The 27,174-nt window shown below is 39.6% G+C and overlaps 1 protein-coding gene across 8 annotated transcripts in view; it reads right to left on the bottom strand.

The window, feature by feature from the left end:
- ank1b (ankyrin 1, erythrocytic b) overlaps positions 1–27,174 on the bottom strand; it is a 73,827-nt gene that overhangs the window by 31,611 nt on the left and 15,042 nt on the right. For 5 of the 8 annotated variants that reach the window (XM_071466937.1, XM_071466939.1, XM_071466933.1 and 2 more), the window contains exons 2-11: positions 9,033–9,134; positions 4,558–4,656; positions 3,633–3,731; positions 3,181–3,282; positions 2,305–2,490; positions 1,905–2,003; positions 1,576–1,674; positions 1,337–1,435; positions 647–844; positions 152–250 (exon numbers count right to left, since the gene is read on the bottom strand). In XM_071466937.1, coding sequence (XP_071323038.1) covers positions 152–250; positions 647–844; positions 1,337–1,435; positions 1,576–1,674; positions 1,905–2,003; positions 2,305–2,490; positions 3,181–3,282; positions 3,633–3,731; positions 4,558–4,656; positions 9,033–9,134 — 1,182 coding nt within the window. The remainder of the gene's footprint in view (positions 1–151; positions 251–646; positions 845–1,336; positions 1,436–1,575; positions 1,675–1,904; positions 2,004–2,304; positions 2,491–3,180; positions 3,283–3,632; positions 3,732–4,557; positions 4,657–9,032; positions 9,135–27,174) is intronic. The other 3 variants (XM_071466940.1, XM_071466938.1, XM_071466934.1) reach the window with 1 other exon arrangement.

Raw genomic sequence — 27,174 nt, 5'->3', positions numbered from 1 at the left:
CTGACATCTGACAGGGGACACAGGAATTTAAAGATACGACAGCATATTTGACCTTAAACGTAGATATAAGAAGAACGCAACAGAATTTTTTATGAGCGCCACTTGAGTGAAAATGTTCTTTAGTCTGTGCTTTGTGGTCACATTGTCTCACCTCTGTGACAGCTTCTAAGGAAGCAGAGTGCTTAAGCAGCAGGTCCATGGACCGCATGTGGTTCTTCTTGCAAGCAATATGGAGAGGGGTGAAGCCATTCTGGAGACACAGAGGAAATAGTTCATAACTACACTACAGTGCACAGTCCAGAAGCCTTTTGATCACTAAAGGTCACATGTCTTCTGTTATATACTAAACATTGTCACTCCAAAATACATTCTTTTAAATTGAGTTTTTTTAAATTGTACAGAGGTAAATTCACTTGACCAGTGTCTCTGTGATGGTGGTAAAAATGAGTAATACATAAATTTGTCCTGTAACCCTGGACTGTGAAAGTCATTTAATAATCAGTTTAGCATCTTAAAAACACAGAGGACAATCAAAAAGATTTATACATAAATTACTGATGCATTTAGTTCCTAACAACATGAAGATCAATACTGTGATGATGTCGAACTTTCAGTGTTTAAGTCATCTAAAGCACTAGTTAGTCACCAGAGCGCGTGCATTGGCTTTGGCCCCCTTGTCTAGTAGGACTTTGGCCATGCGATGGTGACCACAGTGGGCTGCTACATGAAGAGGGGTTAAATGGTCCAGCGTGATATCATCAATCTCAGCGTTGTATTGCAGTAGCTGCCTGACACAGTCCATGTGATCCCCCTGAGCTGCCATGTGGATGGGGGACAGACCATTCTGAAGGAAACAAAGAATAGGACGGAGAGGGAGAAAGGAAAAGAGGAGAGAATGAAAAAGAGAAGGTGGATAGAAGATGGAGATAGATTTGTCACATTTATCAAATGCATCTATCATGCTGTATATAGCATACTGCCAATAAGATTCAGTTTCTTATCTTCAGGAAAGCAGAGTATGAGTCTTTAGAGGGGATATAATCAATCCATGGCCGATGAGGCACAGATTAAAACTGCTCATTAAACAGACCAGTTTGTCAGGCATCTTGTTTTTTAGCTAATTACCCAAAGTTGGATGAAAGTGTATATGCTTCTTAATCTTATAATGGCCTTGGGAAAATCATTAGAAATTTTAATGGAATTCACACAACTCGACTCACAAAGTAAAAACTGGTACTTAACAGGAAACCCTGATAGCCACTGCTGATTAGAAAGCTCCCAGTAAAGGCTATCAGACAGCCATAGTGACTTCAGTATTTTCATTAAAGTCATATACCTTGGTTTTAGCCTGGATGGGAGCACCGTGTTCCAGCAGGATCTCAATAATGCGAACATGACCATTCCTGGCTGCACAGTGGAGAGGAGTCAGCTCATCCTGCAAAGAGATGAAGAGGAAAAGTAACTGGAAAAGTGCTGAATGACATGAGAGACAGGAATGAGACTGTCAGCAGGGAGAATAACAGATGGGGAAATAGATACTGAGAAGTCATTAACTGAGAGAATGCCATACACTACCTTTGTTTTGGCATCAATCTGTGCTCCTCTGTCCAGCAGTAGTCTGACCATCATCACATTGCCCCTCCTGGAGGCTATATGAAGGGGCGTGATGCCATTCTAGAGGAGTAGAAACAAGAAAATAAGCTGGTTGTATCATTCATCACCATTTGGAGTTGTTGCATCAAGTCTCCAAACTACTTGAAAAAATTATTAAAGTATAATGGAGGCTGTTCCACATGTACAGAGAAAATACAACTATTGATTTCCCCCTTTTCTCATTTATACTATTCTTTTCTCCACACACAATGAACCACATTCATTTGTTTTTGCAGCTGAGATATACTGACCTTGGGTGTGAAGTTTACATTGGCTCCTCTGTTCAGCAGCAGCTGGGCCACACTCATATTCTCATAGTGAGCTGCAATATGGAGAGGTGTGAAACCAGTCTACAGAGAAAGAGACAGAACGGGTGAGTGGGAGAACAAGAGAGTAAATATGGATACGTACAATCTATCAGTTTGGGACATAAACGAAGAAAGATTGTACAGTACAGTACAGTAATAAGAAGCATTTTTATTTAGTGATATTTGGTTGGAGAGTTTTATTCTCATTAATAAAAACACATAACTGTTGATCTATTTTTCTTTCCTGCACATGCCACAAATTTTCTTTTTCCTTCTGGTTGTTGCATTGTCATAATGCAATAATAAGTTTAAGAGTCAACTGGTTCGCACAAAAAGTGCACACCTTGCTGAGTACATCAGGATTAGGGTCGTTCTGTAGGAGTACTGCGGCGGTGCGTGTGTCGTCGTTTCGTGCAGCGATGTGCAGCGCGGGGAGGCGGACCTTGCCCTTGGTGCCATAGTTGATGAGCAGCGCCACAACGTTTTCATGGCCCTGCTGGAGGGCTACAGCCAGGGGGGTGAAGCCATCCTGAGGATGGAGAGATGGAGTGAAAAAAGAGTGAAATGGTGGAAGGGCAAGAACAATGTACAAAGGGAGGAAGAGTCAAAAAGGGAGGAGAAGGAAACGTCGATACGAAAAGGATTTGTGAATACAAAACTATACAAAATAATATTTCTTTAAGCAGACATAGTGACAGATGTGATGTCCTGTTGATTATTCTTTAACCTGTTATCAAAAAAAGCCCATTCATTTTCATGGAGAGAAAAACAAATAAAAAACAAAATCCACATTTATTTACTTATCACTTGTACTCAGAAATGTTCCATTATTAAACATTATTAAGTATCTTTCATGCGTAACAAACACAGTGGCTTGGAAAACTAGAAACTGACTTTGTGTCAATCAGGAAATCATCCCATTATATCTGTTAATAATCATAGTTGGAACATATGACAGCTTTGGCATTTGCAGGTAATTTACTTGTGTTAGTGAAATAAGATTTTAGGATTCTGTAGTTGACAAAATGACTTCATAAAATGATACTTTTGTTTTGTATTGTAACCCAGCCCCACTTTTGTGACTTGTTTCACAATGTGTGATAGCACACAGACACCACTGATGCTTAAGGATCTAATTACTAATCATCGGTACGGCTGCTCAGGGCAACCTCAGACAAACTCACAATCAAACATGCAGTTTGAAGAGACAGACATGTACCTCGGTTGGGAGACTCTGATTGGCACCGTTTTCAAGTAGGAACTTGACCACCTCTAAGTGATTCTCCTGTGCTGCCATGTAGAGAGGACTGAACCCTTTCTGCTGGGGCACAAATACATTATAGTTACAAATGCGCATACACACAATCATATAGGCCTCAACACATATTACAAGAGGTGCTGTCAGAAAAAAAAACACACACATCTGCAAACATACCTTTGAGTCTCAGCTGATGTGGCGAAATAAATAATTCACTGGTGTTTATCTTAACAAGGACACACACATACAGTACACACACTCATCCATACAGATACTGTATGTAAATATATGGAGAACTCTTTAGCAGGTGTGTCACATATGCAAACACAGAAATACACAAACAAATACAGTACAATCATCTCAGGCACATCGCTCACACACTCGTGCGTTGCTCACAGCTCATGATGACTCACATGTGACTGGGCATTAACGTTGGCACCATAGTTGACAAGCTCAGCCACCACTTTCTCCTGCCCTGCCAGCGCTGCAATATGGAGAGCAGTGTTCCCTTTCTGGAGGTCACACACACACACACACACACACACACACACACACACACACACACACACACACACACACATACACACACACACACACACAGAAAGCGAGAGAAGAAAATAGAGTGAATGAGAGGGAAATGATTGCAACCTAATGGCCTAGATCTCTACACTGAGAACTTGACACTGAAATACATCGAGTGCATTGTATTCAGTCCTAGTGATAAATAAAAACAGTGATGATGAAAGCAGCAGAGTTGTATTCATATTTACATTTTAGGCTTTTAGCTCATTTAGAAACAAACTGCCTCCACTGTGAATATTAATACTGTTTAGTTCACTGGGTACTCAGAAACACTGCATACTGTATATGTTTGAATTAGTAAGAAAACTGTTTAGTACATGAATTTTTTTGTAAGAAAAACTGGATAACTCCTTTTACCTACTTTTACACAGATACAACCTGATAGACAAAGGACTGACTCTCAACAAAACCCCAGTTTTTCCTGTCCCTTATGACACCGTAAACCCCATACAGAGGAATGTGAGTAATTATACAGCTTTGTTAAAAATGTAAATCACCTAGTTCTGGTCGTGTAACATGACCTTAATTCTTAAAGAATCTCTCATCGCAAGCAAAAGGCCCATCAGTGATCTTATAACGCTGTTTCATTGTTCATAGTTAAAGGTGTTAGGTGCTAGTTTGGATGGATGGATGCTACCTTCAGTTAGACTGAACCAAATCCTGAGCTTAGCTAAAGCTCAGACAGGTGTTAGGAAAGTTTTACAGTTAAAGTGTTTTATTCATCTCAGCAAACAAGCATAAAGAGAAACAATGTACCTTGGTAGTGGCTTCCAGCTCAATGCCAGCGTGTAGTAGCTCCAGGACCATTTTGACGTGACCTTCTTTCGAGGCCAGGTGTAACCCGTTGAGACCGTTCTTAGGGAGAAAATAGTAGTAAGTAGTTCAGTCACATTGGAATTAGAGGGAACATATACATATACATACATATATACATAAACATAGGGCTGGGTGATATGGCCTATAAGTAATATCGCAATATTTTTCGGCTATATTGCATTACACAATATATCGTGATATTTTGAAATGTCCTCTAAAGCGCTCCATACCATAAATGTATGATTTAACCCTTTGATGTATAAAGAGACGTGACTCTCATGCCTCACTGCTGCATTGTGTGATCTAGAGATTTGCCGTCTTGCCTACTTTTTGTTTGTTTTCTAAAACAATTTGTCTGCATCCGTCTTCAGTTACTGTTTCTAAACATGTATGAACTCTCCGGTTCCCTCAGCGCCAGATACAAACACACACACCTCCTCACATAGGCTACGTAACACACACGGAGAGACAGACAGCCACAGGAGAGAGAGAGAGGAGCGAAACGTCAGAGAATTTCATGTCACATTGCAACACAACTCTGTAACAATTTATACTTTATGTTCATGATATAGTCATTTACTACATCCCATGTGGAACAATACATCAAGTATATTTGATATATCGCCCACCCAGACATAAACGAAGGGTTATCTGTGCCTTAAAGCTGCAGTAATGGTATAGTAATCTTGTTAATCAGGATTATTGTAATCACAGTCTACATTAACTGAAAAGTGATACATCTCTCAGGGCAACTTAATGAGTTAAGTTGTGCCCTTGTGAGTTAGTGTAATAAGCTGAGTAACACATATAACCTTCCTAAATCACTTAATGGAGTAGATCTGTGCAAAGGCCTTTCAGAAATCTCTATAGATCCATGCGGAGGCGATCCCTGGCCACCTGTGTCCTTGTCCTCTCTCCTTGGCCTTGATCCTTATGGTCATGGCCACAACCATTAGGATAAAAGGATCTCATGATCTTCCAGAATTGCCAGACTTTGCCATCAGTGCAGTGTCGTGCTTGACTTCTGCAGCTGAACATCATCAAAGCCCCAATTTTATATTCAGTTTAAAATGCATTACTGATGGAACCTACAGCCTCATGCCACTGTGAGCAGTGCAACATATGCCCATTTTCTCCAGCTGTGCAGAACATCACTTCTAGTTACTGTATCACTAAAAATAACTGATAAATCCACAGCGACAGTAGAGCGACTCAGTCCTGACAAACTGAACGACCTGATGAGACTGAGGAGTAGGAAGGGGAGCAGGAGGGCTGGAAGATAACTGTTTAATCCCAGTCATCGTCTGTTTGTCTGTCTGACTGTCTATCTGTCTCTCCGGCTGACTTCACATAGTGAAGTCTGAGCTGCAAACTGCCTGCTGTAACCAATCTGGCCACCAGGAGTCTCTATGAGCCATGCTGCTCTCAGGCTTCCCATCATACTGCAGTGTCACTCAATTCAAATGGGTAACACAGCCTCTCTGAGAGCATGCGAAGAGTGATGGGAAACACACACTATCAGTGGAAATTACACACACTGTTAAACACAGTGTGTGAACGTCTATGTGTGAACATATTGAAGCAGATACACAGTGATTTTCAGTTTTGAAAAATTACACCATCAGTGCCCATTATCACTCTACAAACACCTATACCTGTGAATCATATACATTTATGCATGCACAGTCCCACAGGTAACACAACAATGGTGGGGAGTTAGACACTTCATTAAATATAGGTAAAGAGAGAGCGAGAGTGTGTGTGTGTATGCGTAAGAGAAAGAGAGCACCAACAAGAGCCTGCAGGATTTCAGCTATAGCAAGGACAGGTTATTGCTGCAGAATCACATAAATCATATATAAAAATACCATCTCTGCCCTTGCTTCAGTCCTCAGTAAAAACCCATCAATATAATAGTAAAGTAAAAGAAAAGAAGGCAAGAAAGAAAGAAAGAACCGCAAAAGGAAAAGTAGGGAAATTAATTATATTGGAAAATCAAATATAGGACCTTTAGAATTACATTTGATCACATGGTTGTGGGTATTAAATGCAATTATTGTAGATCATATCCATAGTCATTATTTAGTTGATTACAATCTCAATCCACAGATGTTAACGACCCTTGAGAAATGAGCAAAATGCACATTTCCTTTTATTTCAGTAGTCATCTGTCTTCCCTACCTCATCTTCTCTGTGCATGTGTGTTAGTTGCTTGTGTAAGTAGCACAACACACACTGAGGGCGTTCATTCCTAATGCCCAGACTTCCATCTCACTGTCAGTGTTTTGTCTGAGTATAAAAGCACTTGCCCCCATTCATTTACTAAACATCCCTCCCACTCCACAACCATCCTTATCACTAGAACATAGTGAGGAGTGAATGAGTCCAAACCACAAACATTCACATTCACATGTTCACATCCATGTCTCATGATATTCACTTGCCTGACACTGTTGTGTTATGGTCCTGATGCAACAAGGCGTAAGAGAGCAGACAGTTGGCCTGAGGATCGAAGGAACTTTAATCTAATATACTTCATTATTCATGTACACCACTTTATACAAAGACAGAGAATCAGGAGGTCTATGAGTTGGGAATTTTTCAATTTTCTTTTTGGTCTTTTTATTTTTACATCTTTTGCTGATATAGCAGTGTGACATTCCATCGAGAATACTGCGACATTACTTTACATGGTGCACTCAAATATTCCTCTGATCACTAAAGACCAAACTTTCTAAAGTTTGTTCTTTCCCAGTGGAATAAAATGCAGTCCCTAAGTACCATTCTCCATTCAACCTGTTTCATAATCATGACCTTTTTACCAGGAGGAAGGGCCTCTTTGTTTCCCACAGTTAGGTGATAAAAAGTTCCCTCCTCTTCCAGACACTTTTGCAAGAGGCAAACACTTTGTGATTTTACCATTGTCTTGATTTATTTCAAAGGGGACCTATTATGCTCATTTCTAGCTCTATATTTTTACTCTGGGACTTGACTAGAGAAGCTTTGCATAATTCACAATTCAGAAAAAGTCAAACTGCCTGTCATGCTGCCCCTTAGTTGAGCCTCTGACTGAAACAGGTAATATTAGTTCAGCCGTTCAGTTTGAGCCTGAATCCAATCCGGAACATAAGAGACACCAACATCCACCGCAAAAAAAGATTACACCAGGGAGTCTCTGTTTGGCAAATATAACGCCCATTACCTGCTTACTGTGCAACATAATGGTGGATTTATTCTTTCAATCGCAATCATTACATAAAAAAAATTCTATATTTGCCCCTTTTAATAGTTTTATGTTTGGGAAATGCACTAAAATGCCGACTGAGGTGTAAAACGTCTGCTGTCGGGAAATACTAAGGATAATGTTGCTAGTAAAAGTTGCTGTATAGTAAACCAGCACCATCAGTTATTTGTATAGTGAAGTACTTTAAATTCCTATTATACTACTCTAGTAGACTGTTTTGGGCGAAGAGCTGAGCTTGGAGCAGATGAGGTTCAGAGCAGTCTAATGCTGGAGCCCTTACCTTTACCCTTACCTTGTTTCTCATGATCTCAGCAAAAGGCAAACTGGTCTATCAATGGATACTCTCCAAAGACAGCGGTGCCTCTCCTATGTTATATTTTACGCTAAGAACAAAAAGGGTAGCCCGAAGGCATTGACTAAAGGAACCAATAAAACCAGACAAAAGTATTTACTTTTCCCAATATGCTACTCTGGGGCATGAATGAACGAGATGGAAGGTGGTTTCAAGGAAAAGAGTGTATAAAGTGTAATGAATTTCTGCCCACTATATAAAAAATATTATCTAGACCAGCACCAGTAGAAATTTCTCCTGAGTGACATTACCAACTGAAGCAATAAAGTTTGCTCGCCTTGGTCTGCTCCTATGATGTCCATGGGATCAGCAGTACTCTCATTTTTTACTATAAACTGACATCTTAATATTTCTCTATTAATATTCAAGACTACTGTTTCCACATTTAATTTCTGTTTGACTCAGTAAGTTCTCACTTCCTGCAGAATGGATTTTGACTCCTCCACAGCAGCACAGACACGTCAGCATCCAGCCACTTGCTTTCCGTGTAAATTAAAAGACCGAGACCAGCATTAATGTACTGACAGTAATAGTAAAAACATGAGATGAAGATAAATCTAATGAAAAACCAAGATATGACCGGCACTGCGTGTTTCTGAAGAGTAATCTCTTATTTTGTGTGATGTCTGGAGTAGGTAATGTTGAATACCCTGAATACTAACTACCTGCAATTGATTTTTGATATGAGCCACAATTGAATTGTTGTTTTGTTAATTGAAATCTCTGGGTGGTGTTGTCTTTTTAACTCCCACTGACACACAAACAAACACAGAGAAACAGATTGTGAGCTGATTAGTGAGCTGTGTGAAACTCTCTTACTTGATTAGCTGTGTTGATGTCGAGTCCATTCTTGATGTGATCCAGAGCCTTGTCCAGGTTCCCTGAACGAGCTGCACGCAGAAAGCTGGTGGCTGCATCTGCCTGCAATGAATGGAGAGGAGGGTGGTTAATAAAGGAGGGGAGAAGAGGACGAGAGCACAAACGTAAACACACATCAGTTTTTCAGAGTACATAAAAACTTAACATGTAATACAGAGATAATGTTGCAAAACACATTAATTCCTTGACCACCGCCAAAAGGTTATGGCCTGAAATATACACAAATGCCATGAATATACACAGATACTCCAGGGACATCAGCTGTTCCTCCAACTTTATCCTTGATATCAGGATATTGTTGCACTAAAAGCCTCAGTCAGGTTACATACAGTTTCTCACTCCATTAAAAAAAAAAAATATAACAATCACTTTAAGGCAAGACACAAGACTATATACAGGAAATGCGATACTACATTCATTGGCTCATCTGCCCTGTAAGAGGCTAAAAATGTCAGACTCCGTACAGTCGAGCTTCGCCCACACTGTGAGTTTGGCAGGCATTCATAGCCGAGCGCACTTCGCCACGAGCTCCACTGTCTGCCTGTCTGATCTCGGAGGAAAGCTCCTGTGGTGTGTGCCTCCGTGTGTGTCAGTGTTGTCTGTACACCCACCTCGGCATTCATTCATCGGCCAATAGTGTAACGCAGCTGACCTGCACAATGAGATGTTTCCAATGCCCTTAAGAGGAAGTACTGCGCGATGCACTGTACTCTCGACCCTCTCTCCACCTCTGTCACCGGCAAAACTACGTCTATCTGTTTGAGCTGTTGTTCTCAAGTGCTTTAATTATACTGACTTGCTGAAAGATAGGCCTGCCCTTTTCAAATGACTGAGGCATTTTTTTTTCTCTTCTCACATCTCTTATACGTGCTAATGCATCAGCAGCCAACGTTCTTTGTTTGTGTGAGTGATGCACTGCATTAGATTTTATCTCACAAACTAATAAGATCATTTTCTTTTTCGACATCCTCCTCCCTCCTCCAACTTCTTTGTTTGCCGTTCTTCATTTCCATTTATTCCCATTATCCTCTCTGATTCCCCCCTCAACTGAGTGCCTTTGACATTCTGTAAATTAAACCTCAATTTTATGTTTTTCAGAGCCACTGTCACACCAAAAAGCCATGTTGAATATTATCAACTAGCTTACTTGCTTCGACCAAGGGGTCTGAATGCTTTCCGAAGCCACTGTTTTTTGTAAATGTTACAGCTTTTGTTGATACCTAATAGTATCTCTTGATGTGTTTTGTTTTTTCTCTCTCTGACTCTATTTTCTTCTCTTCTTGTATCCCATCACCAAGAGTCCGGGCAGCAATATGATCTATTCACTACATCCTCTCTTTGCTTTGAACATGAGAGCTAGATATTACTCAGCATAAGGGAGGGACAGGACTTCAAACAGCCGTTGTCACTGACAGGAGCCTCTCTACGTGTTGGTACTGTATGTTTTATCTGTCACACTAGTTCCTATGAGTTTTCTAAAATTAGTAAACTGGCACATGAAAACATGTATTAATGTTGTGACTCTCTTTCTACAGCTTCAAGCAATTTCACAGTTAACTCCTTTCATGTTTTTTCTTCTTCTTCTGTGCCGTAGTGTGTTCATGATATGTCACCGATGTCATCCCTCCTCCCCCTCCACCTCCCCATGCCGCCACGCTTCATGAACCAGATTTCTATGTGCCTTCATCGTCTGAAATGAGCGTTTGTTAATGAATGCAGGTCGTTTTCTGTGTGTGTGTGTGTACATTGAGCCTTGAACTGACCGCATTTTGCACAAAATGAAAAATCCCACACCACCTTCCACAAACTCGTTTGATAACAGTTAGTGTTCATGTTGCTGTCAGGCTGGAGTCCATTTTCCTCCACGACCGTCACTACCGCTCCCTCCATCCTTCCTTTTATTCTTCCTTCTATCCTTCCTTCGAGATGAGAGCTGTGAATCACTTCACTTCTACTTTATTTGCAACCATCGGCTCAGTTACACCAAATAATCAGATTACTGACACCCCTCACTATGCATCACTCAGTAGTGTACAAACGTTCCCTGCCTCTCACCTGCCTGTGCATAAATCAGATTTTGCCTCTCCTGCTGCCTCTCCCATCCCGGCCATTTCCTGTCTTTCTCTGACTCACACATTCTACTCGAATCTACTCAATTACTGAGGGTCCTCAGGTGAGAAACATTTATAATGTGATTCTTGGGCCAAAAGGACCTACATGTGGACACAAAGAGTATCAAACTTTATTTCATGTAATCTACCACCTCAAGTGATACACTGATTGATTATAAAGCCAATTCACAGCCAACACATGTTTACCTCAGAAATACATTTCAATCTCAGCATCAAACTTCATTTTTTTGTTTAAACTAAGCTGCAGGATATCAATTTTTGAAATCAATGTTCAAGTTAATATTTTGAAAGAGGTAAAGTTGACACAATAGCACTGGAAAAGCACAAATCAACTAGCAAGGTCACAACAACACAACAACACAGCTGTTTCCGTGAGCTCGGTGACCACAGGGGCATGAAAAGAAGCAACAGCAAAATACAAACACCACCACACTGCAACAAAAAAATCTAAGTTATTTAATTCTGTACTAAGTTTTTAAATCAGAAAAAAACATGGGGTTAGCTATTTTATTTTGTGCCATTAGAAATGACTAATACTGATTCACTTATGTTGTCTAGAGGGAAAACCAGTCCACATCAGCCAACATCAGTGGAAATACTGTGATGACTGCTAGAACTTAGAGAGGTGATTTTTTTTTTTTCAGTGCCTTAAGAAACCCCACTGCAGCTGATGAGGACACACAAACAAAGTGTTGAAAAAGTAAAGAAAGTGTACCCAAGGATGTATACAAACATCATATTTACTCTGTTATTAAAGAGCCATATTCCTCAGGCTTCAGCCAACCTCTCAGAGCTCACAATACTGGCCTGACGGACAAGTCAGCGTTGACCCACATGAGCCTAGAAGACAACACACAACAGCCAGGACAACACCAGGACAAGATGGGACAGTTAATCGCAGAGACATACATACAGACAAAGCAACATGTACACCGCTTTAAATGAGACACCAGAACATAAAATCATAGAAGTTATTGTTACACAAATCACTGATAAAGAATGTATTCTTAATCAGTAATCAGAGTGCACTGAGTCCTGGAGTTACAGGTGTGCAGCAAAATCTTTAAGATTTAAATGCATGAAAAGCCTCTGATATCTTCTAAATACACACAGTGGACTATGTGCCAAGTGGTTAATGACTTATGATTAATGCAGAACACACACACCACTTAAGTCAATCGATATAATGTATATATTAATCTTATTGAAAGCTTTTAAGCTATTATGCTATTGTTACTTTAGGCAGCAGACCAGGATTCAGTTAAAACAGCTTCATACACTTACACAAATAAATCCCATCCACCTTCTTTAAAGATCCATACGCATACAATATTTGCATATGACACATTTAACAGAAATAAAATCATAACTTTTATTCCTTTCATGTGATAATCATATTTACATCTGTAAGCCCACACACGGTCCCCTGTGCTGGGAGTATGTTGAATGTAAAATTGTGCCTTAAACAGAGTGTATATAGATATCTATATTTTTATGATTCTGTCTTTGTTCCTTGTGTGTCAGGATGTGCTGTGTTACACAACACATTTCATTCCAGTGTTAGTGTGGCTGACCCGCACAAATTGAAATCAGATTTAATATTCTCACAGTGAAACACACAGACTCACATACTTTATGCTGGGCCAAAAATAGACTGCTTTTCAAACATGTAGACATGACAAAAGCCAGAAAAGGCAGAGACTTGAGATATTAATACTGCGGCAGAGAATACTAAATCAAAACTGCCATCAGCACAATTTGTAACAACAGTTTGTTATTTAATCTGTTTTATCTATGCACTTCTATAATCAGTGCACACACACAAAAGATGGACAAATGGTCAAAAGCAAGTGAAAGAAACCAGAAAGAAAGAAACACCTCATGCTTCAAAATATGAGAACACTGGAAATGAGTCACACTGACTCAACCTGAGCTGTTATATAAGCTACTGTTGGTGATAATTTTACATGTATGTAACTGATTTAATGATGATAATGTGATTATATTAGAATATATAATTTCATTGTCCTCACTGCAGGATCCTTCCTTTTTTCTTCTTCCCACATAAACCACTGTTCTCTGATGGGCATGTTTTTTTTTTGTTTTTTTTTTTGGAGTTGGGGGGCAGTTACAGGCATTCAATCTCTGAATACCACAAACTCTCTGTGCTGCGAGCATTTGATGGTTTTCTGTACTGTGGGTCTTCTCTGACAGAAGTCATTGGCAGAACGTTGCATACGTGTTCTTATTGTAGTGACAGCTCCTGTCACTTCTGATTTTGAAATGAGTCCTTGTGTCACTTCAAGTTGAGACTTCTCCTCAAAGTTCAACATGCATCTCATCTCCTTTGCACTGTAACTTGGTAGGTGCTTGTAGGAATACCTTCTAATACCATACCACACTACTGATGCTAGAACAGGAGGAGGTTATGTTTATTTAGTGAGACCTTTAATCATTAGTCTTGCTGATTGTGAAATTGGCAAGAATGGTAGATGGCCAGCATTATGCATTAAAGTAGAAACTCACAGAATGTCCTGCTTCTTGTGTTTAAACTATATTAACACAGTCTGTTTTACCAGATTATTTACAGTATATGATGTGTGAGCCTCTTATGTTTGCATAATGGACATGGACAAGAGCATGTTTGTTTTTTTTTGATAAGGTGCAGCAGCTGATGTTGTGAAACAAGTATTTTGTCAGAGAGCTTATAGTGAAGACTTTCTACTGTCTTACATCATTAAATGGAAAAGAAGAAAAAGAAAAGAGGGAGAGAGAAAGGGAGAAAAAACAAGAACATGAACAGAGAGAGTAAGATATCTTAATATGGTGATAAACACCGTCATGTCAGAAACCATCCCATCTCTACAGAGAGATGTAGCTAGTAGACCTGGTAGAAGTGGCTGGAAATTCAAGGAAAAGATTGAAACCAATGATGTTTGTCTGAGGAAGGGCAGGAGCTCAAGCAGCAGATTTTGGGAGTGTTAAGATGAATACTGCTGTACAGTCACAGATTACACGTGTTGATGGGAAAATAGTGGCTATTTGTCATTGAGAGTACAAACAAGAAACTCATTCACATAAGGATAAAAACAAATGCATATGAAGACAAATTACCTACAAACACATGCACAAAACGAAGCTAAAAATAGCTGCAGTGCACAGACGCCACAGTATGTTGGTGCTGCCACCACAACGCAGGGAGATGGATCACAGTAATGAACCCTCGTGGGTTTAAACAAAGACCCACTTCTACTACAAAAAGACAGATTCCCAAGCAAACTCACACATACATAAAACAGGGACAGACACAAAGTATAATGATACAGAGTCTTACAACAGAAGGTGCACAATGATTTGGAGGCTCTGACAGCAAAGTAGAAGCCTTACATGCCTCTGCGAAGTCCATCTTACAGTCATGAGTACAAAATATAAAAGCAAAAAATAGATGTGCATGCATGACATAGTGTGTCAATAAGCATACACACGTAATACAACATTAGAAAAAAGCTGCATTTTGCACATTTGTCCAAAGCATCTTTCAGTACCTCGAGTGCACATGATTTTGTCATTTTATTAACACCCAAACCTTGAAAGTGTAAATGACAATCTCCACCACAGATACACAGAGAAAGGGACCTTTAAACCTGGCAGCATCACAACTGAGAGCTGCGCTGTGCCACACAGGGACACATTAAAACAAGGCATGCCATTTATCACTTCTTATATTACTGGCACTATTTCACCTTTCCCACGTGTTCCACAGTTCTTCAAACCATCCCTAATTGCCTCAATTTGGAGGTGTAAAAATAACCTCAGCAGGAAGAAAAACACTGATCAGGATTATTACGTCAAAACCTCTGATACAGATCCAGACTGTAGCTATATTCTCAACTGCTTTACAGTCATAATACAGCGCCCTCCGTCCTCAATTTGGACAAGAACTTCAAGGATGTTGTCATCCACGAATTCTTCCCAGTACAGTCATTCAAAAAGAAATAAGTCACCCCATTCTGACTTGTGATTGCCGCACAATTCCACAACCAATCAGTCTGTTGAAAATGCAAGAGTGCACTTTCATCAGACCCTGATCAGTGGTGTCTAAGAAAAGATAGATGATATGTGGACATATAAACAAACAAGTAGTAAGTAAGTAAGTCAGTCGTAACTCCTGGAGATAAATGCTGCTATTAAAAAAAACAAGTTTCATTCAAATCTGTTAGTTGTTATCTTAAATAAATCATGTGACAGACATGATGATAAATGAAGGAAAGCAAACAGGTCAAATTAACTGATGAATTTAGTTAACATATTGTCATTTATTTTTGTATCTTATAAGATTGTTGCTTCCTTTTAAGTGCCAGGCAAATTTAACATCATAATGGTTTTACTGCTATTACATTATATCTGCAGTTTTAATGCCCATCTGACTGTTTTCATAACATTTTCAAGATAAGTAATGAAACCATTTGTGTATAACCACAAAAGAGATGTAACATGCAAACGTTTGCAGCTTCAATTAAAAACAATCAGGTGTAATAATTTTACACTGCTGAGGGAGAAGATCAATTCAAGACCATGACTCTGCCTGGCAAGATGAAGTCATGACCCTGAAAATGAAAAATCAATAGAGTCCAGCAGACTTCTACAGCATTGGAGTTGATTCAATATTGAGGGAAGGATGGATGGATGGAGTCTGTGAGAGTGAGATGGTACCCACAGATACATAAGTGCAGGTTTGTATATGCTAATACATTAGACACAAATTCAAGGGATGTGTTCTGCATCTAAATACAGGTAGAAACATACATGTAAAGCCACACCTGCAGGAAATCCAACTTTTAAATTAAAAGATTGCATTTGATTGTTTTGACCATTTTTTCACTGGCTGATTTTTTTTTTATCTTCTTGGCAGAAAAAGTCAAAACATAAGAACTAATTAAAAATAAATGGCTTCATAAAAGAAGAGAACTTTTTGCACTGAAGCTTTTTGGAGCTCTGCAGTTTGCACAAAAGACTGCCAATGACTACTACTAATAGTGAGATGTCAGATGAGTTTACATGTAAGTTAATGAACTACAAAGCACTTTCTAATGAGAGAGGTTCATAAAGATATTTATGATGTGTTAATCTATTGCAGCTTGCTCCAAATGCTCACACTACTACCACAGAGGAGTACATGTACAACCATACACTCATTTCAATTCAAAACCAATCACAATCACAATCCAAACAACAGTCTGATAAAATATACCACAGGTAAAGCATCTGTACGCAAGCAACTGCGTACAGAACAGCTAATGTTCAAGTCATTTTTATTACAGCATTATATTTCCTCCCTTGCTGAATCCAGTTCTTATTATTCTGATGATAAAACAAATAAATTCTGAGCTTAGAGTCGTCCACAAGTAAAACCAACACTGGTCTAACTCAGTAAACCTTGCTGAAATTTGTTTGTGTAACCAGATCCACATCTGCAAAAGGCTGCCTATCTGAAGCGAAGTTGCCCTTTATCTTAAAAATAAAAACAAGAGTCAAGGACTGAATAAAAGATTAAATGATTTGTTGAGATGAATATATTTTGCAGTGCACCAAATTCCTCCATCCTCGTGAAACAATGATGAGACACATCAAAACGAGGATCTTCCTGTTGTCTTCTCTATCCCTGTGCTAAAACAGAGCATCTGAAATATTTATAGCCTCTGTCAGGCCACTGCTTCTGCAACCCATTACAATCAAAGCATGCTTTTCCTTATTTCTACACATATATCTCCATGTCTAGCTCCATGTACCTAACCCTCACATACTGGGCGCTGATACTGGGGCTGTTATTGTGTGATATGTAGGTCTAGATTCTGTTTAGTCTGAGACATATAAAGAACAATGCTAGCAACATGCTAGCACACACATACAGAAATATATGATACAGAACCCACACAAAAAATATTGAGAAAAGGTGACAAAACAGGCCCACACATACTACTGCATACACATACTGTAGATACACACATTGTCCACGTGTACAAGAATAATATTGCACCTCTCTTTCTGCCTTCATTATGTTATTCAGGGATGCATGCCAATATATGATACCTACTGTAAGCAGACTAATCCACACATCCAGCATTAAAGGCTGGATGTGTGGAAGCTGAGGCAGTTATTGAAACCTTCCTCAACAATCCTCATATTTTTGGTTTTACTGTGAACAGCCTAAAAGAAATACTGTTACATCCTCCTCTAAACTACATAATTTATCATTGTTCCATTTAAGTTTCACAGTCTGAACCCTCACTTCATAATCTACTGTCTCTTGAGAATAATCCTCAAGGTTATAGATACAGCGTACACACATGCACAGGGAAGGAACACCTCTCTGTCTTTTAAAGTTCTTTTTTGGAGCAGTTTTTGCCTTTTTTAAGAAAGAGAGTGAGTGAGAGAGGGGATGACATGCAGCGAAGGGCCTCCGGCTGGAATTGAACCCAGGCTGCTGTGATTAGGACTAAGTGGTCGGCACTCCACCAGGTGAGCCACTGGGGCGCCTCTTTCTGGTTTTTTACTGAACATTTTCATTGCCTTTGGAAGATTTGCTCAGGTAACAGGCGTGGACATTTTTCCTTTTAACTCATCTGCCTGCTTTTACCTCTCCATGATTTCTAGTTCCCTTGTTTTCTCTCTCTCAGTTTGCATTTTTGCCTAGAGCACAGAAACAAAGGGAGACACAAGAGAGAGAGGGTAAGGGACAATAAAGTGACAGAGTGAAGCAGCCCTGAACTCCTGAATTCATTTGATTAGCTACACATGATATTCACTCATTTCTTGTCATCACTCCGTAAACATCTCTCTCTCACCACCACTCTCATGTCTATTGCAACTTTGTGCAACCTCTCTTTCCCTCAGTTTGCTTGCTCTCTCGCTCTTTTCATAACCCTTTCAATATTTATGAGCACTGCAGAAATGCTACTAGCAAAGCATGCTGGGTAGAGCTGTCCCTCAGAGTCTGCCCCTGACGTCATCACTCTGTGCTGACATTCTGGGCTCCCTGCCCCGTCTCAGGATCTGAACAACAGTCAAGTTCCCTGCCAGCACGACTGATATTTGAGAATACATTTCAATAACACATAGGATGTATTGTGTCATCTGGGAATTTAGCCGGGAACTACAGTAAAAATAGGCTTTTGACTGCACAAAATGCCCCAACTAAAATCTTGCTTCTAAACTGTTAAGGGGTTGGTAGATGACTGTCAGGTGTTGGTAGAATTGTATCTCAAGATCCAATAATGAAAGCTGCTTTTAATATTTTAATACTGATCAGAGCAAGCACAGACCATAAAAATATAATACAATTCATAAACAAATAAAAAGCCATAAACTAGATCCAATGTCCAACGATAGATAGCAGGTTACACATTTCAGACATATTGTGATTACCTGAAATATCATCAAACGGGAAGCAAACAATAGCCCAATGGATCATTAATTACAGCTGTGCTTTTCCTGCTACGACGTTTCAAATTGTTTGCTGTGAAAAAAGGTTGGATACTCCCAGTGCAAGAACACTCTTCAGAAAAAAAAATTGATCTTTAAAGAAATAGAAAAACGTATTTTTTTGGGTAGAGTCACGACAACACAAAAAGGTTCTCTATTTCCTAAATAAATAACAGGGCCACAGCATCAAATTATGTTGAGGATGCACACTTACTTGAGCCACAGCATGTAATATGGAACATTTTTAGAAGATTACTTTTCGTCAGGTGCTTGTGGAGTCCTCCTGATATTATTTCTCTGAAGCAGTTAAGGGGCTTGGGGCTGATTGGCCAATGCATCATTGACTTTGCTGGGAGCAAAGCTGCCTGTGATTGCCGAATCAGCTTTGAGAGGCAGGAGATATTAAACATTATCATGATTTAGAAGTCGATTTCAGCTGTATCTGATCACTCAGGACTTCATGGGATCAACCTTGAATATGTGCTGGCACAAAGAAGCAGTGTGCCTTTGACTAGCCTTGAAAATCCTCATTTATAAAACGCCTTCAAAAGCCAGGCTGTGGTCTTCTGCAGAGTTAGATTTTCTGGATATGACACATATACCGTACTGTATATTCCCATTTAAAGCAAAAGCATGTTAAATATGAAGCTACAGCCAATAGCTATCTAGGTTATCTTAGGTTATGTCCCGGAGTATTTCTTGACTCTGAGCAGTTTCCAGGCAACCAGCACATATTCCAGGAAGTTACTGGTCACTGCCAAGAAATAGAGGGCTGCAGTAATTAGTGCCAAAACCCAGAAATTAGTTAGCATTTTAGCATTTCTGGTTCCCTCGTCCTGACGTCTACGGGTTTTTTTTTAAATGGGTTAGATGTCTGACATAAGAGCAGAAACACAAGCTCAAGACATTTTCACCTTTTATTTTAATGACATAAAATATGTCTGTATTAATCTTTTACGGCTCTGAAAAAAGGCCGGTAACAACTGGCTAAATGAGACTCAGAGGTAGTCGGGGACGTTAAAACTCATCAAGCCGCATGCATGAGAACCAATCCACTCACCAGCCCCCCAACCAATGTTTATACTCATGCTTTTTTAATTACTAACTTTGCAAGACGAAAAGATTCAAGGAAACTTTGTCATTCAAAAAAACATGTTATACATGAGTCGGAATGAAACTATGTTCTGAGGCCCTTTGTATAAAAAGTAAGCATGCTAAATCAAGTTGGAAGTTTAGTAGTGGTGACAGTGAAGTCATGTGACAGTTTATTTATAGCCATTAGCTTTTTTTTCTTTTGGCTGTTGTATTTAGGCTTCAAAAATCATACATGTGGTGTTCATTTGTGGAGAATATCGTGATGAACAAAACATGCAAGTATCATAAACTTTTGTTTGTCACAGATCTTATTTTCTGCAGTAATCCAAAAGTCAGTGTAAAAATCCCATCAACCTCTGTGATGCTAGCTTCCGGTTTGACCTACAAATGTAAGTCATACCTGCAGCATGCTAAACTCCCCATGTAAAATGACAAACTGTTGTTTTTACACTACGTTGTATGTATGTATTAAACAAATTAAATATAATTTCTTCAATTATGTAATGGTACCAATTAGATTTGAAAACCTAAAATTATTGCCTCTAGATGTCTCTACCGTCTAATGGTCAGCATGAGTAAAGCTGCATTTTTGGCTGGACCACAACAGCAGGGCCGGTCCTATAATCTCGAATGTCTCTGACTGACTGACTGAGTGATGATATTTCCACCATTGGTCAGCTGAATGCCTCATCACTGAGTTGGAGTTTCTGGCTCCAACAGGTTGTGTTACAACCTGCAGTGTTGCTGACTTAGCATATTGTCGCTACATTTAAAGACTTCTTTATTTTTCTCAAGCATACTGGTTATAAACCTGGTACATGACTGGACCGTGTATGGATGCCAACTGGGAGTTTAGGGCTACACCTCTTGTTACAGGCAGTCTACCGAGCCGCTCTGGTTTCCTGGCTGCTTGGGAACTGCAAAGAAGCAGAGGAGCACTTCCAATACATTGAGCCTCGCTTCCATTACAGCAAATAAACTACTTTTATTACTTGCATCATTGAGGAGACAGAGGAATAACTAAACATAAGACACACCCAGTAGAGACAGCAGGAGAGAGGAAGGGAGAGAGAGAAATCGTCAATAACGAGGCTTGTATTTACTACTGTAACCAATTCTACATATAAAACAGAGGGAGTTCGACATAAAGACCGGCCTCAAATAAAAGTCTGTTATGACCTGGAGTTGGAAGTAAATAAAAGTGAAACTATTGTGGATCCCAGAAGGAGGCTGTGCTCTGTGTGAGAGACAAAATAGGAAAGATAGTCTGTCTTGGGGCACCCCGGTGGCTCAGCTGGTGGAGCACATGCCATCTGGGCGTATCCTTGCCGCGGCCGCCTGAGTTTGAGTCCGGCCTGTGACACTTTGCTGCGTGTCATCCTCTCTCTCTCTCTCTCCCCCCAATTTTCCCGTCTCTCGATCTGATTGGAATAAGGGCAAAAGTCTAAGAAAAAACTTTTAAAACAAAAAGAAAACAAAACAAAGAGAAAGATAATCTTTCTCTCCTAGCTTTCTCTCTCAGTGATCGTTTTGAAAGTAAATATATGACATTGCAGTTATAAAATCAGCCATATACTAGATGAAAGTCCTTTAATGAAAGGAGTAGAGACCCCAGCAACAAGTAAATGGTTCAGAAAGACACGAAAAATGCAAAGACAGAAAAGGGAAGAAATAAAAAGGAAGATGAGAATATAAGAAAGAAGGGGAGACACAGAGAAGCTGGGAGCCACCATGTCTGAAAGTCATGTGTGCATAACTAATGCAAAGCACTCAGCTGCACATGGTCAGTGACTGCATTGTCTCCCATACGGCCAATATACAATCACTGTGAGAGGAGGGAGCAGCCAGCAGAGGGAGGAGCCAGGGTGATGGATAGGAAGAAAGAAGAAGACAGGAAGGACATAAAGAAAGGGGGGGTGATAGTGTAAAACCAAATAAAGGACATAAAAGGTTAATGAGAGGAAGAATGATTGAGAGGAAAAGAGACAGAGGAAGAGAGGAGTGTAAAGGAGGAGCTGAGAGAAGGGGGGAGGGGAGAAAAAAAAAAGAAGAATGACATGGAAGAGGTCAAGAGAAACATATCTACCTCAACATTAAAGCTGATAAATTTGAAATTTCAGTTTAGATGCTGAAAGGATTCTGTCCAAACTAACATTTTCTGTTTGTTTTTGTTTTCACTTTCAAACACCAATGTAATGTTATATAAGGTGGGCATGTGTATGCAGCATTAACCAAACATCTTTTTGCCTTTATTCCTTCACATATTTTCTCCTTTTTCCTTTCTTTCCTTCCTTTTTTATGTGAAGAACTTTTCAAAAGGTCTGCTCTGGTAGTTATGTTGGCTTTAGTGCGGCTGAAAGGGCGGAGCAGAAATGAACGCATTAGTGCAGACATGACTTTCACAGTACTATAGAGAAGTAAAGGTCAGGTGCAAGAGAGAAAGACGGAGAGAGGAGGGCTGAAAGTCAGCTGTAAGATAAGTCACGTGTTAAAGCAAGCTATCTGTGTGTGATAGGAGTGATAGATAGATACCTTAGAGGAATTAATTCCTGCTGCGAAAATTTCTTTTTACTTGTATTCCCCTCATAGGGAGAGGTCAGAGGTCACAGGCAGATACAGAGCAGCACCTTTGGACACATAAATCTTTGTTATACTCTCTCTGGTCCATCTATTCACCCAATTATCAGATAATATGTTCTCAGTATTGGCTGTTGTTGGATTCAGGAACAAAGCCATCAGTAATGATATTCTCACCATAACAGTTACTTCTTTCTTTTTGTTGTCTTTTTAAAACATTCATCAATACATAGTCAGACATTAAAAGTGCACTCATTTACACACATACACTGTAAGTCACACACAGATGGAAAACAAAAGCTACTCTGTGGTGCCGTCCCACTAGATGACACAGTGTTGTAACACTTCTCCTTTCAGCGCTGTCAGTTTATCACTCCATCCTCCCCCATCCATCTGTCATCTGTTCATTTTGAGGTGATCTCAGGTCAAGACTGAGGTTGCTGCCATTGCCTTTGGGCACTGGTACATTGAGCCGGAGGATATTTTACTCTATGTTGGCAAAAATGTAAGAACACATTTTCACAGGCAAACCTTTACTGAATATAAATGTCATACTCATTACAACATTTTAGTGACCATTTTACCTCATTTAACTTTGCTTAAACAGTTTAAGGACTAAAAGTGTGTATAGCACAATAACAGAGATATGAATATAGCATTCTGGCAAATTTATAAAGCTCACTGAACAAAGAGTTCAGCGTTTAATTTTTGATAAACTATCCATTATTCATGTTACTGTATGAATTGGGTGATGGTATTTAAATGTATGTACTGCATAAAATACAATACAAGTCATGTTTGTAGAAGAGGGTTGTTCAAACATACATCTGTAAATGTTACTATGTGAAACTCTTGAGACCTAAAAGAGCACTATGCTTGATGCTTCTGTCTTTTTGCCACAATGTTACAACACACAAAATCTGTGTACCTGTATGATCAAGAACCAGATGTGTGCTACCACAGGCATCACTCTCTTTTTCCCATTCCATTATGCATCCATCGATATGGTGAAATAGACATGTACATCTACATCCACACATCTTTACATTTTGTAAAAAAGCTACAAATCAGTTGTCTTGTTATTGTGCCAATATACTCATCAATCCTGAGTCATTGTTAAAGATGATTATAGAAAATGCTTGGCATTATGGTAGTGTAGAACAAAGCTGCACAATTATAATTAAAAAAAAAACATTATTGGTCATATGATAAAATATAATTTGATCAGAATCAGAATCAGAATCAGAATCAGTTTTATTGCCAAGTATGCTTTCACATACAAGGAATTTTTTCTGGTGATTGGTGCAATTGATCAGCAACAGTGGGGCTCTCTAGCCTTGTTGATGAGGCTAATAGCAGATGGGAAGAAGCTATTTTTGTGGCGAGAGGTTTAATGATGTAGAAAACAAATGACACAGAAAAAAGAAAAAAAATCCTAATTGTGCAGCCTGAGCTTAAATTTAAAAAAATCGATATCTTTATTTGCTTAATCTAAAATAAACAAAGCATTGATATGAAAAGCAAAAAAAAATACAACTGGAGTAGATACCATGCAAGTAAATTTACCACAGAATGTGGAACTCACGATAAGGTCACTGCAGTATGACTCAGTAGTTGAAGGCAGAGTTGGACGTTAGATGCCAGAGTATCTGTGATTGTGGCCTGGGAGGGAGAGATAGATGGGCTGAGAAGTGTAGGGGGGTTGGTGTGGGGGGCAGAAGCTGCTGCCCTATCGTGACGTTGACTGACTGACTGCCAAATCACCCCTGTCATGAATCAGAACTGTAGAGGGCTCTGGAGCTGACACATACTAACTCACACGAGCACACTGACAGGCACAGGACAAATACACACAAATGCACAGGCTCCTAACATGTATGTGGATGCATGTGCACTCAAAATATCCACACGTTCAGATTTACACTCACTTATATTAATGCACACATACACAAACGCATACACGTGCACTCAGTTCATGTGCAGACATGTCAGCATGGACACACACTGTAACATGCTACATCATCTTCAGTCCTGCTGCCAACAGGCGGTCACAGAAGCTGACATATGCTCCTCACTGCAGGATGTAAAGACTCCAACATACACAAGAATGCCTGTCTCTGCTCACTGCTCGCAGTAAGCTGTGCATACAACACATGCAAATCACAGCACTGGGCCCCCACATGAACAGTGATCAAATGTTGCCCAGTTCACAGACCATTATGCCCCTCCCACACACGCAGTTTGATCAAAATCTTACTTACTCATATGTCAGTGTTTTCCTTATACTGCAAAGACAATATCTCAGATGTAAACCACACCCAGCCCTAAAACCTAATCTCTTAGCAGCCTTTGCAGCTCCACCGGGGATGGACATCTCTTCAATATTATTCACTTGAATGATAGACTTGATGACTAGAGCAAGATGTCACAAATGACAAAGAGAGAGAGAATATGAAAGATGAAGAAGACATGATATGTGAAAATATCTTAGTATCTATTACTGTCTTACACCATAAACCAATTGGGTAACACTTGAAGCTGTTATTATTTACTTAATCATCTGCCCACACACATACACACCCATGAAAACACAACCAAACATGAACTGATACAAGCCCTCATTCTTCTTCTTATCATATTTCTTCTTATGTACCATATGTAATTGATTTGGCAATATTTTTTCATACCTTTACTTTCAGTTCATTTAAGCTCTTTAAATAGAAAAAATTGAAAGGAAAGAGAGAGAACCTAAAGGCTAATGATCTTGTAGGCATCAAAAGACTGGGGAACACACTATATACTATATGAAGAAGAGGACTGAAAGAGGAAGAATCAGGGTGAGTACAGGTGTGATTTTTACCCTCAAAAATAAATCCCTAGCAATTAGGAAGATTTTTGGTCCAAGATAATAACAAGTAACATTAATATCTCCAGAAATATGAAATGCTTGTGTTTACACTCATGTGTTTGCATGTCTGTGCATACATGTGGCAGCTCTGTAAGTTCTGACATGAACACAGTGAGTCGTCCCCACTGTGCATGTCTGTGTTAGTGACAGCGGGTCATCACTAATCACCCAGTGGGTGTAGAGCCATACCAGCAAGCCGCCCGCTGAGAGAGGAATGGGGGCACAGAGAGGCTGATGAAGGGTGAAGGAGGAAAAGTCATACAGGACAAGCACAGGATACAGTAGAAGACAAGATCGAAAGAGACTACATCCAGCTGTTATTGTGAGTTCACAACTGCCACTATGACTATTAGGATCACTACTGCTTCTAAAAATAGCAATGATACAACAATAGCAGTATCAGCATCAAACTCTTTCTTGCTATACTTAATGCTCTGAGCATGGACCTTGATCATGCCCCTTTTCCTTAAGAGAAAAAACAAGTAGTACAACAAGTTATTAAGCCTGCCACACTGGTATTTTAAAGGTTACACTCAGATTCAAAAGTAGTGAAGATGACATAAAATTAAAATACATTACTTTAAGAAATATAATCACCACTTATAAAACCAGAATCATAAAAATGGCAAATCATCTTAACATGACATCATAAGAGAATAACAGCATTATCCTCAGCCACAAATTACCATTGCTGGTCTGATGGATTTCACGGGACGGTGACCACTCCCTGAGACCGGTCGATAGGCCAGCTCCTTATGATTCAGCATTCTGCACAGGTTCACAAGGGTCTTTTAAGCCCACGTGGAGCCGTTCATCAATCGGACAAACTCTTGATGCCAAGGTCAGGACTGAAGCCCAAGGTCCAGTGGAGGGTTAACACATAGCCCGTCAATTTAAAGATGCAGCAAGTGGCTCATCCCCTGAGGGCAGCCAAATACAATTTACCATAAAGTCTAGATTAGAGAAGTGAGTCACGGAGAGATACTGAGGGAGAAAATGAGAGAAACTGGAATACTAAATGAAACCGGATTTACACTCATTAACATATTGACAAAAGGGGCCGTGGGCCAAAGCAGACATTAAGATGATCACAGTGACATAAACACACACAGGATGTGAGACTACTGAATCCAACCAGGGTTAATCCATCGCTCAAGACAAGTCAGCAAGACGGCAAAATGGCTCTGATTCTGCAAACATAAACCGTGCAGCTGTTTATCCAGTAAAAATTTTGTATCTCCAAAACACCAGCTTTTCATTTTAACTGATGCATCACTGGTGTAAGAACCTAATAAACCTAAATGAGAACAGTGTGCCCACAGTTTGAGGCATAACAAAATCACTAAAATACATTATCAAGCTTTATCCAAAACACAAGCATGTAAAGATGCAAAGTGGGTAGCTGCATGACTATGACACATGTCACATGATGTCACAATGAGAAGTCAGTGGGTTCTCTCCAAACCTCATGCTATAATAAACCTTATGCACCAGGGAGAGATAAAAATATGGGCTACACAAGCTGACACACTGCATTTGCAGAAAGCTGCACTTCCTTCAGACTGCCATCAGTTACTCTCATCATTTGCTGGTTGCGGAAGCTTGTTGTCTGTGCTGTGTATCAAACACATGCTATTCATACATGTAGAATGCCAAAAACATCTACACATAAACTGTCTGTCTGACTTATACATTTCAACACATTATTTCCATTTTGTGATAAAATGCCTGCATGTTACTAAAATAAAAGTATATCAGTGCATTTGAAGCTCCATTCCTCTGCAGTAAGACTGAACACCTTTAAGACATAGGCCTTTACACAGGTACCTGGCTTTGAGGAAAATCTATGTATTAAACACTCATTAATATTTCATGTCAGAGTGAAAAA

The sequence above is a fragment of the Trachinotus anak genome, unplaced genomic scaffold (genome assembly GCF_046630095.1).
Source record: "Trachinotus anak isolate AG129_WGS33_773 ecotype Australia unplaced genomic scaffold, CSIRO_AGI_Tana_v1 ptg000028l, whole genome shotgun sequence".
Taxonomy (NCBI): domain Eukaryota; kingdom Metazoa; phylum Chordata; class Actinopteri; order Carangiformes; family Carangidae; genus Trachinotus; species Trachinotus anak.
This window is presented reverse-complemented; position numbering and strand designations above follow the sequence as displayed.